Source organism: Physcomitrium patens, chromosome 17, assembly GCF_059467195.1.
Source record: "Physcomitrium patens ecotype Gransden chromosome 17, ASM5946719v1, whole genome shotgun sequence".
NCBI lineage: Eukaryota > Viridiplantae > Streptophyta > Bryopsida > Funariales > Funariaceae > Physcomitrium > Physcomitrium patens.
In genome coordinates this window covers 8,279,527-8,290,647 of record NC_143426.1, presented here as the reverse complement: position 1 = coordinate 8,290,647, position 11,121 = coordinate 8,279,527, and the positions used below count along the sequence as shown (strand labels likewise).

At 40.8% G+C, this 11,121-nt stretch overlaps 3 protein-coding genes across 4 annotated transcripts; 2 read left to right on the top strand and 1 right to left on the bottom strand.

Moving 5' to 3' along the window:
* The first annotated feature begins 703 nt into the window (after positions 1 to 703).
* LOC112294874 (uncharacterized) lies at positions 704 to 3,122 on the top strand. 2 transcript variants are annotated; one of them, XM_073540484.2, is made up of 4 exons: positions 704 to 1,233; positions 1,481 to 1,599; positions 1,771 to 2,105; positions 2,266 to 3,122. In XM_073540484.2, exons 1-4 carry the CDS (start codon positions 838 to 840, stop codon positions 2,610 to 2,612), a joined length of 1,197 nt encoding a protein of 398 aa, XP_073396585.1. In that variant the 5' UTR covers positions 704 to 837; the 3' UTR covers positions 2,613 to 3,122. The 2 variants fall into 2 exon arrangements, with proteins under 2 accessions (XP_073396585.1, XP_024401599.1); XM_024545831.3 differs by having other exon boundaries at positions 705 to 1,233; positions 1,391 to 1,599.
* A 673-nt stretch (positions 3,123 to 3,795) lies between these two features.
* Positions 3,796 to 5,268, top strand: LOC112294875 (diphthamide biosynthesis protein 3). Its single transcript, XM_024545832.3, has 3 exons — positions 3,796 to 3,990; positions 4,420 to 4,494; positions 4,665 to 5,268. Exons 1-3 carry the CDS (start codon positions 3,889 to 3,891, stop codon positions 4,743 to 4,745), a joined length of 258 nt encoding a protein of 85 aa, XP_024401600.1. The 5' UTR covers positions 3,796 to 3,888; the 3' UTR covers positions 4,746 to 5,268.
* A 1,273-nt stretch (positions 5,269 to 6,541) lies between these two features.
* On the bottom strand, positions 6,542 to 10,722 carry LOC112294011 (AUGMIN subunit 4). Its single transcript, XM_024544083.3, has 13 exons — positions 10,364 to 10,722; positions 10,176 to 10,223; positions 9,894 to 10,019; positions 9,388 to 9,729; positions 9,156 to 9,255; positions 8,871 to 8,913; positions 8,635 to 8,728; positions 8,390 to 8,461; positions 8,202 to 8,260; positions 7,916 to 7,984; positions 7,685 to 7,736; positions 7,382 to 7,459; positions 6,542 to 7,190 (listed from the first exon to the last, which is right to left on the bottom strand). Exons 1-13 carry the CDS (start codon positions 10,502 to 10,504, stop codon positions 7,113 to 7,115), a joined length of 1,302 nt encoding a protein of 433 aa, XP_024399851.1. The 5' UTR covers positions 10,505 to 10,722; the 3' UTR covers positions 6,542 to 7,112.
* Positions 10,723 to 11,121: the final 399 nt, after the last annotated feature.

The following is an 11,121-nucleotide window of genomic DNA, read 5'->3' as shown; positions in this document are numbered from 1 at the left end:
AATTAAAAGAATAAGAACAAATAAAATAAAATAAAATAAGTATATATATCGAGGAATATTAAATTGGCCCATCTTAAACTTAAATCAACCCACTGTAACATTCTGTCAAAGTTTTGGGACAACATGTCTTAATTATTTGCTGTCCATTTAAACAACAATTTAATATATATAAAATTATATATATATATATATATATATATATACATTTTTAAAAGTTTTTTATTTATCTTTAGATAATTTATATTAATTTTTTAAAAAATAACACCATCTTATATTATTTTAAATCATATACATAAAATCAATATACATTGTAATTTTGATATTTATTTACATGCACAAAATAATTCTAAATATTAAAATTTTTTGTCATTCAATGCTATAAATTAATATTTTATTATAAATTAATTTAATATTAAATTTCCTAATTAAAAAGCACGTAGGTACACCAAATCCTCTTGTAATTAAAATATATATATACAACTATAAAGAGGAACAGAGCACAGCAGGATGGGCATTCGTTCATCCAAGACAACATAGATGAAGATGCCGCCGCACTGCTGTCAAACCCGAGTTAGTTAGTCAGTTAGACAGTTAGTAAGTTACGAAACGACGACCAGGGACAGAGAGAGACGCGCATCGTTCTTTCCGGTCTGTATTCAAACTTCCAACTCCCTCTGGGATGATGAAACCAAGACAACACAGCTCACTTGAAAGAAACGCAGATCACATTAAGAAGGCCAGTTCCTCACACCACTTACTACTTCTCCTCCTTCGTCCTCCTTCGCGGTGGTCCTGCAGCGTCGTCGCCATCGCCGGCGAGCTCCTTTAGTAGTTTCCATGGCTAGCGGCGGAGAAATGTCTTCGTGGGAGGGCTACCACGGCGGAGCCCTGCCATGGATTCCGACCCTGCGTCGCGTGGGTGGGAGCGGAGTGGAGGAGGAGCTGGACACCCGCCGCCATGGGCTCTCGCATAAGTTGTATTCCTCGTGCATGCTGGTGCTGTGGATGCTGGCGTGCTGTGCCAATTTCGTTCTGGTTCTCTTGGGGTCTCTCGTGCCCGTGCCTGACCTGACCAGCGCCTTGCAGAAACTGACCAGCGCGGTCGGGAAGGAGTGGGATCCTTCTGTTGTTGCGAGGAGGACTGTTGGATGGGGGGAGAGCGGACGTGGAGGAGATAGGCGTTGTCGTGTCCCTGCGGTGTCGCAGAATCCTATTGGGCGTGCACTCTCACACGTATGGACGTTTGATGTGTTTCTTTATGGTGCGAATCTGTGTACATATATGTGTGTGTGTGTGTGCAAGTGTTTTGCGGAATTGGATGGTTACGAATTGGGGGATTTAGTTTTGTTTTTGTTTTTTTTATTTTTCCATTATGTTTGGGTTTGTTTAGGTGTTGACCCTAGTGAACGATGTACCGTCATCCTCCAGTAAGTACGCCTTCCTTCAAGATTTGACTGACAGAGTGGTGGAGGAAAATAAGGTTGAAGGTGTTAAGTATGACGCAATTAACCAGGCTGCACTACAAAAAGGGTTCGCCCGGACAATTAACCTCCTTGGGCAGTCTTTGGAGAGTCGCCGACAGCATTACTCGTTTTTTGGGTAAGTTGTAAGCCCGTTTAGTTTACAGGATCACATGGCTTTTGAGTATGAGGAACTTGTCGCACGCTTGGATGCTGTCAGGGAATTAGCTTTTCCGTTCCTTTGGATGGTTGGAGAAAATGCTCCAGCGCTTGAAGTTCGTTGGATTAATCTGTGACGGTGGATGCGCAGTCGACTGGTCAGCCATCTTCCTTCTGGGGGTATATTTCCAATTTCGACCTTTCCGAGACCATTAGCTAATATTCAAACACTCATCGCACATATTCTGCCTCCGTTCAATTCGTGGACTCCAGGGCATATTCGTAATGAAGCAGTGCTTCTTGCGAATTTATCAGATCCCGACACTGCCGTGAAGTTTGCCAGAGAGCTTCTGTGGATTGCGGAGAAATTGCAAGGTTGCAGTGGGACAGAGGTAGCTGCTCAACAGTGGAGTTCAGAATCATCTCTTGCGGAGCTTGCTTTGTGTGCTTCTCCCAGGGTTCAAATGTATCTTGTCCGGCTCTCGGGTATACCTTTTTATTACCTTGGCCCTCCCTTCAGCATTGTGTACGTATACAGAGTTTGGGTTCCTTTTTTCTGGCAATCGCAAGCAAGTGTATTTTAGCTCATAGGATTTTTCTCATTATCAATGCTCAGAAGATGACGAAGTGGACGTTTTCTTTGCAGCCCTACTCTGTAAAGACTTGCTTGGGAACACAAAGTTTCCACGAGAAACATGTCTCCAGTTGGTACTTACATGGTTACCTCTTCTGTGCAACGCAAACCATGGTGGTGATGGTCCCATATTCAGCTCTCAGGAGAAAGAAAATGCTGAGAGAGAATTGGAACGACTTGTTTCAGCTTTGCCGGAGATGGATCAGGAACAGGTTCTGTCCACCTGGTTGCAAGCATATGCTATGTCTCAGTCTGATTGGCCTAACCTTATCAATTGTTTCCACACCTGGTGCCTTGCATCGCGGAAGTTGGAAGTTGAAATATCGAATGCACTGGAGGAAGGATCTAAAGAAAAATAGGCGTTGCTTCAACTATATCACCTAAATAGATTGTTGAATTGTAATCTATGGCAATAATTGATTTTCAATGATTACATCAAACATTGATATGAATTCACAAAGTCAGATACCCTCAAACTGTTGACAAGTCTCTCCGTTTCACTCTAGCTTCGATGTAGGCGCTGTAGCTATATCATTCATAGGTATCTGACATTAGAATCGCGGGGAGATTCGTTACCAAGTAGTCTCTGCCTTGTGGAGCAGTTGCTCAATCTCAGCGCCAGTGACCTGGTGTTCCGTCATGCTTCCACTAATGTAAGCCAAGAGTTCGGTGTTAACATGGATACCGCAATTTAGATTTAGTAGCGGAAGTATACAGGACTGAATCTAGATTTACTTGAGGGAGTGCTGAAACCTTGAAATCATCGCTCATTTTTTAACTGCAGAATCCTGCCATGAGCATGCAATTCCTTATTCAACATTCTCTTGTACAGTCCAATTCCTGATATAAAAGTTGCCAAGTTTGTGACACCAAGCTACGTATGTGGGTTGTTTTATCTGCAATGTTACTGAGACCACTAAGCTGCAGGGTTATGGTTTTTCTCCCCTTTTACCTGGATCTGTTTCTGAGGGTTGGGGGCCTGTTCCTTCAAGAGCATTACTCTGCCTCGTACTTATCACCTCCTCTGATCATCGTGTGCTTTTAACTGAAATTACTTTTCTAAGATTTTCTCCCCCTGATAACATCGATGAAGATAATATTAGGCACCAAATATTTATAGCTGCTTGCTTCGTTAGCATCTGCGTTGCGAAATCGGTACCAGGATCTGAAAGTTCGTCGTTTATACACAGGCTAATCATTACAATTTCCTGTAAGTATCTAGTTATTATTACTATTTTAGGTAGATTCGTATACTTTTTACAGCCATAATCAAGAAGAAATAATCAACGTTAGTTTCCAAACCGTAACTCTCACGCAAATTCCCTTCTTGTTAGGGTGAAGGGAACGAAACACCAAATAGACCAAAGTAAAGTAGATGTAGAATCAAGAGACGGTTAAGCATCAAAAGTTAAAGTAAAGTGTGAATTGGTTCTACAACCTACCGCCGTTATTTCAAGTGACCGCCCACTGGCAGCCATTCCACGCAACGAGAGAGGTGCTTGCTAGAGCAGGAAACGAATCGGCCCTTTCAATTCACGTTTCGCCGGCTTAGGTTCCTCGTGTTTCAGAAGAGTTGGGGGTTAGGGGTTTGGGGCAGAAGCTGCGATATCCGGGCCTCTGCCGAGCTGTGTCAAAATGTCTTACGACGATGTGGAAATCGAGGATATGGAGTGGAACGACGAGATTCAAGCTTTCACATACCCCTGCCCCTGTGGTGACCTCTTCCAGATTACGAAGGTGTGTTTGGATATCTGTCAGGTCAATTTTGGACGGGAGTTTCAAGGGTTTAGTCTACTTGCGAATTGAAACCCTAATTTCTGTGAGGCTATTGTTAATTTTGGTGACTTCGTCTCTGTTATGCGAATTCTCTGCAAAAGATTTGTACAAACCGATTCGGCTTCACGAGAATCACTCCTTGCACATAAGATATGAGCTCTAGGAATTTATGGTGTATACCAGAGTCTCTGCGGTTGTGGGTTGTGTGTATGAGTCACTGAAGGATATCTTCGTCTGACCCTTGGCAATAGGTTTCCGTACTCTACCGTCTTTTGAGATTGTACACAGATATAAATAATCATGACTTGTTGAAACACTTAAGAGGAATTAGGTTGTGATGCTAATGATTTTGACGCTGTTTTGATCTTTGGAGAATCTATTTTCTTGCAGGCTGAACTGAAAATTGGCGAAGACATTGCCCGCTGCCCCAGCTGCTCCCTTTACATCACCGTGGTTTACAATCCGGTAAGTATTTGGCATGATTTCACTTTAGTTAGCTGTGGGTATTATCTAGCCCTATATGATTTCTCTTGTCCCCGTCGATTCTTCACTAAACAGCCCATAATGCGCTGATATTACTTCTTTCCGTCGTGTCTCAGTGATATAATTACAAAGTACAAATATTTGTATTGCAGGAGGATTTCCAAGAAGATCAACCGCCCCAAACACAAAACCTGGGATTAGCGAAAGGAGCTTCCGCAGTTAAAGTGGCATGATTTCATGAGTTCCATAGTTGGCAAGCTGCGGGGACAGTTTTGTCTGTGTTTGTTAGTTTCACCTGACGCGAATTAAGCCTTAGGTTAAGGTGTACGAGGTGGCTTTTTTTTTAAAAGGATGGGTGCTCGATTCGCCCTACAACTATGCAGCCAGCTCTGAGCTACTGCTGCACAACGAGCAGCCAGTATGGGTTGATTAGGGTTTGTGTTATTCTAACAATTGGTGCATTGAGATTGTCCTTAGAGTACCCAGTGAGTATGGCTTTGTACGAAAGTTAAGGAGAATGCTTGAATCACCGAAGCGTTTTTCCTTCGTTTATTTTTAGGGTTAGGAAAAGATATTTCATGCCCTGCATGATTTATCTGATGAAAATTAAGAGTGGGTTATAGAGGTTATTTGGGTCCTTCGGAATCAGTCGGTGCTTTAGTGCTTTAATGTTATAGTTAGGAGGTCAAAGTGATCTCGAAATTTTTACAATCTATAAAATTTTCCTGGTGGTGTTGACCATCCTACTTGCAAATATACTATGTTCTCCTACACGGTCAGTCAAAATTCCTTCCAGGTTGGATACGAGACAAATGAAGGTGAATTCTGAGGTCTTAGGTGTTGCAGGTTTTTTGTAAAGTTTGCTACAGAAATCACATTTCATTTTTGTCCTACAGAAAAAAGGAAAGGAAAATTGTGAATTTAACAGGTTAGTTTTCATCAAATTAGTTCTCATGGCCAATATTATAAAGTAGTTTAGTGAAGAATCAGAAAGGTAGATGGATTCAGCTAAATTGTAATGTACCAAATTGCAATTGGTATTGAGTATACTAGAAATTTCTGATTTCAGAAATTGACCTCCCTTGGAACGTCTTCTAATGTAGGACAATTTTTTTAATGAAGGATATTTGTCATGGAATCAACAAAACTTGTGTCCTTAATTAAGAGAATAATTTTTATATTCATATCTATAAGTTGATAATTTTAAGACAGCTTCAAATGCAAAGCTATCCCTCTTGTGTAGCTCTATCCACATTCGTCAATCACATTCATTTGTCTTATATTGAGTTTAATATAGGACAAGTTGTGCCCTATATACACAAAGTAGAGCAAGGTTCCTAATGTCCTACATTAGAAGAGCCTGTCCATTAAACATAAGGGATATAATGATAATAAATTGATAAGACAACTGAAAAGCAATTTTTTTTTTGAATATTTGTTGCAAATAATATAAAAATAAAAATTTCTTTTTTGGATTTAGAAAAGTTTTTCAAAGCTTCTTAAAAAGATATTATTTATTTAACTAATGTCCACTAATTTTTATTTATTTCTATTTCTAATTTTACTACTTAAGTAGTATAGGCACTTGTTACACATATTTGATTTTTTTAAAATAATCTCCTAATTATGCTCACAGATAAATACTACCCAACACATTATCATTTGTAGCAAGTCCAGTTTTGACACTAGATTTTGCCTCCTACTCTATTTCCTACTTGCTACATGAACAACAAGCATGGAAGGAGAGAAGATGGGAGAGGGTTAAGAATAATTATTTTTTAAATATTTTTTAACAAAAAATTTAAAGTAAGGAAGAATTTTCATCATTTTTAAATGGGGAAAAGAGAATTCATATAGGGCTAGATAAGTTTTACAATTTATAGAATAATTTAAAAATTCTAAAATATTTCACTAAAAAATTGTATCTTCATTCAAGTCTTGCATGAAAGTGAAAATACATTCACAGAAACTCAAGAATACTAATACGATCTTGAGCTTCTTCTGATATCCATTCTTAACTTAATACAAATCCTCAAAAATCTCAAATTATAGATTAAAAACTAAAAATCTTTAAAGTTCAAAACAAAGTTGCATATGATCGACTAATATTCTACTCTTTGAATATGGTTCCAACTGCTTACAACTTATCTATGTCCAAACTTTTTACACACCTAGCTTGCTCAAGTGTCTGGGCTAGATCATTAACACTAAAATTTCACTACGCAGTAACAGCAAGTACTTTTAAGCCAATTCAGCCAAGACATAGCCCCTTAAAAAAGTCAAGGGTTGTAAGGATGAGAGCTCATCTGATGTGCTGTTTTCGTCATGACTTTCGTCTAAGGTGGGACACAAATGAAAAAGCTACTGCTACCGAAGACTTAGCCAGGACAAGTGGAAAGCTTGCAACATCCCCTTTAAGGTTGAGATGCTGAGAGTAGAGGGACACATATTCAGGTACTCCACCAACACTAAAAATTAAGTATCTATCATCGGGAGTATCCATCGAAAATCACCAGTCAAGCATATTTTATTTTTTTTGCAACATGAAACAGTATTAGCCCAGAAATCTGGCGCAAAGCTGTACATTGAGCTGAGACCCTTCAGTGATCAGGGTGTTCGTGAGGGTTACTGAGGTCCTTCTCAACTTCCCGAATGGTCCACTGGATGCCTACCAATTTCTGCACAGTAGTTGCAACTGATCGTCAATGCATCTCCTTTTGTGATATTATCAAACTCGTATTCTAAATCCAACTGTAGACAAGTTAACTTCAACTTTCATCTCATCACCTAACACGCAATTTACAAAATGCTCTTGAGAGTATGTTATTAAAGCAGTGAGAAAGCATCCAAAAGCCAAATCATTACTTACAGTTACAAGGTCATGGTATCGCCTAGCAATTTCATCAAAGTCCTGATCTACTCCTTGGTACTCACGGAGTCTTGTTACCTACAAGAAAAATCAACAAGAATAGCTTCGTTTAAACTCACTTAAATAACAAGAGAAAAATTTCAGAATGTGTGAATTACAGGGGGCCTCTCACATACAAAATTGTAAGGGAAAAGCCAATAAAAGTAGAATAACAGAAGAGTTGTTTAAAAAGCCTTTCAAATGTTCTGATCTTGTACAGGCACTCATGTAACAAGCATACAACCAAGCAGGTTTGAAGTTTACTGCTCTATTATAAGCTGCCGTTGCCTCTTCATTCGCCTCCACCAGATGTTGTCTGAAATTCAATGAAAATATTACGCTCTCAGATGGCAGAAGCCGATAACAAAACCATCTCTTCAGACATGAAACTCCAAGCAATTGCGACGCAACCCTTCAAACCTTCGATAATTGGCACATTTAAGGTGGCTATTCTGTCCTTAAGTTGCGCCGTTGCCATATACAATCGTATCATACCTGATTTTGTGCAGAGCAGGAATAGATTCTTGGGTGTACGTATCTCGCAAAAGAAGATGCTCTAACACTCTGTGCAACAGCGAAAAATGCTATCGTTTAGAAGTAGGGTAATGACCAGAACAGAGAACTCGCTTCACAACCGCATGAAAAAGTAATGAACTTCCAAATAAGCGGTGTACAATTCAAAACAGCTGCAGGAGCTATCTATTATTATAAATGTGCTAAGGGACATCACAGATCCACAGAATGACAACACCAGAAATAAAATTAGGAAGCAGCTACTTACCTAAGTTTTGCGTTCATTGTTTGGCACCGTTTGCACAGCCATTGCTTCCGCATTCCATCCTACCACGTACAACAGTTGGAGTAAGTGCAATAATAACATTCGATCTCAAATCCGACATAGTTTTGAGGCATGCTTCACATTCACAAAGTGATAACGAGGAAGATACATGTGTAAGAGGATATATTTACATAGTCATGCTGGTGTTGAAGTTTGAACTCTTTAACCAGCCGTAAAAGGACTGCAAGTATCTGTTCCAGCACCTTGAATGTACACACACACACGTTTGCAAGTTTTAGAGAACTAGTTCTGCTGCTTGAAAAAGAATCCTAGTCATGAGGGACATTTTCGCAGCAACTCTGCTGCACAATGTCCGCGATGAACGTCAAGAGAAAAAGCTCGTGCAAGTTCGAAAATTTTCAAACCGTTTACTTACATTATAATACTCTGAAAACTTCCGGTCGGCTGCATACAAGTCCTCAAGTAAGGCTGCTTCCTCTGCTTCGATGTCTTCAACTGCAATTTTGACCCTGCGACGGTATAACACATTAAGTTGAAGCAGACAGCTACTTAAATTCACAATTGCATACTTCACCTTTTATATAAGTTTATAGCATTAAAAACGCTCGAGAGAACTACGCTCAAAGCAACAAGTAACTAAGAATTACACACCTCTCTGGGAGTCGTAAAGTTGGGCCGGCACTGTCTGCAACGCCTAATGCAACAACATATCAAGAAAAAACCTTTAAGACCATACTACTTTTAAATTCTAAGAACAAATATATAGTACCAAAGCGACGGAAAAGAAATCTCAACAAGACTTGCAAGGTCACTGAATGCATGTGTTCGGAAGCTCACAACATGAATGAAGAAAAATTGCAAATCTAACCAAACGGCCAAAACACCAAGTCAACGCCAGCAGCAAGAAGCTTGAGATTGTATGAATGTGGAGCTCACCAGTTTCATCTGTCTCAAAAGCAGATACGAGTCTGTCACACTTGGCTTTCAAACGTGCTTCTATTTCAGGTATAAGTGTCATCTGGTATCCTGTGTTATCCTGTCATCATGAAACAGAAGTTAAGCCTCAATGAAATAGACTGAATATACACTTTGACAGACTGCAGAGAAAAGCTGTAAATGATTTAAAACAATAGTTAGTAAGTTCTAAAGAAGTAAAATATCAACTCACATCTGCGAAAGGTACGCGAATGAGATGAGTTTGTCGCAACCACGCTGGTGTGATCCCTAAGAAGCGATTCACGACCCCTCCTACTCCAGGCTCCACGGTCTCGGGCTCCTTACCCCCTCCAGATGCAATGGTAGCACTTGCAGTGCTGGCAGTAGTAGTATGAACTGATGTGATCGTGCTCAGACTGAGACTGGTGGTGGTGCTATCAAATGAGCTTCTAGATACATTACCCCATTCTTGGTTGTCGTCCTCAGGAAGATCCCCGTCTTTTGACAGTAATGGCAGACGCAAGCGCTGCGTTGCTTCTGCCACAACCAATCGTTGCTCTAGGGCATCATACACCTGAGACCAAAAACAGCGTATTTACAGGAGTTACGATCAGCTTCAACCAAAACAACTGTTCGTAGCTCCTTAAGATTCAAACCGATCCGAATTGCTTGCGGTAAGCATTTCCTCATTGAAGGCATGTAAGGAGGAAAGGCAGAAAAAATGCAGTTGGCGACTACCTGCGGTGATGATCGAAGACCAAGCTGGTCGAAAACCGTGTTCAAATCACGAATGCCGCCAACATTAGCAATAGACAGGGCATGCTGATACTCTTCCACAAGAGCCACTGCCTCCCCGTACACAGCCTACAGGAACAAAATCACCGCACAAAAACACACATCACTTGATCCAGCTCCACCTCACACTAACCCCAGCATTGCTGTAAACAACACCGCATTGCCAAATAGGGAAACAAACAAACAAACGAACGAACAAAACAGACACGCATTAAATCTATTCACCAGAGCCTCCAAGTACCGCAATCTTTCGCGCGCCATCTCTTCTCGAGCCTACAAATACCGCACACACAATCAGCGACCGTAAGATTACCATCGATGGCACCATGGCTTCAACAAATTCGATAATCTCGAAATCTCGAAACATCTCAAAATACGGTAAATACAATTGCACAGTAAAACATAGCGCACACCTGCAGAAGGTCGAGGTAGGCAGGCTTGGAGACGAGCGACGCATCTGGCGCGAGGCAGTGGCGCTCCAGCTGGTCCAGCAGCGCAGACACACCCTGTCCCAGCGCCGTGGCCGGAGCTGGCAGCAGCATGGCCTTCACCATCGCACCCTAAACGATACCACTTCCTCTCTACTCTTCCTTGTACTCTTCTTCCTCCACCTCCTTCTCCTTGAGCAATTGCCTCTCTTGTTGTTTTCGGCTACGACGCACCGTCCTCACCATCGCATTGCAGCTTCACCTGCCAAATACATTCCAGCATCGCAAAATCCCGAAGCGTTTCTTTCTTCAATGCCTTCACTCCCGAGAGACAGTGTCCCTCTCCCAAATTCTTCATTCGCCGTATTCTCGATTCCTCTCTTTCTCTTTCTCTCTCTTTCTCTGTCTCTCTCTTTCTCTTTCTCTCTCTTTCTCTGTCTCTCTCTTTCTCTTAATCTCGTTCTCTCAGTCTCTCTCTCTTTCTCTTAATCTCTTTCTCTCAGTCTCTCTCTTTCTCTTAATCTCTTTCTCTCAGTCTCTCTCTTTCTCTTAATCTCTTTCTCTCAGTCTCTCTCTTTCTCTTAATCTCGTTCTCTCAGTCTCTCTCTCTTTCTCTTAATCTCTTTCTCTCAGTCTCTCTCTCTTTATCTCTTTCTGTTTATCTCTCTTTATCTCTATCACTTTCTCTCTCTTTCTCTCCTGTCAAACTCACGCTGCGTAGCATTGAAAGCTTGGCCACCCTT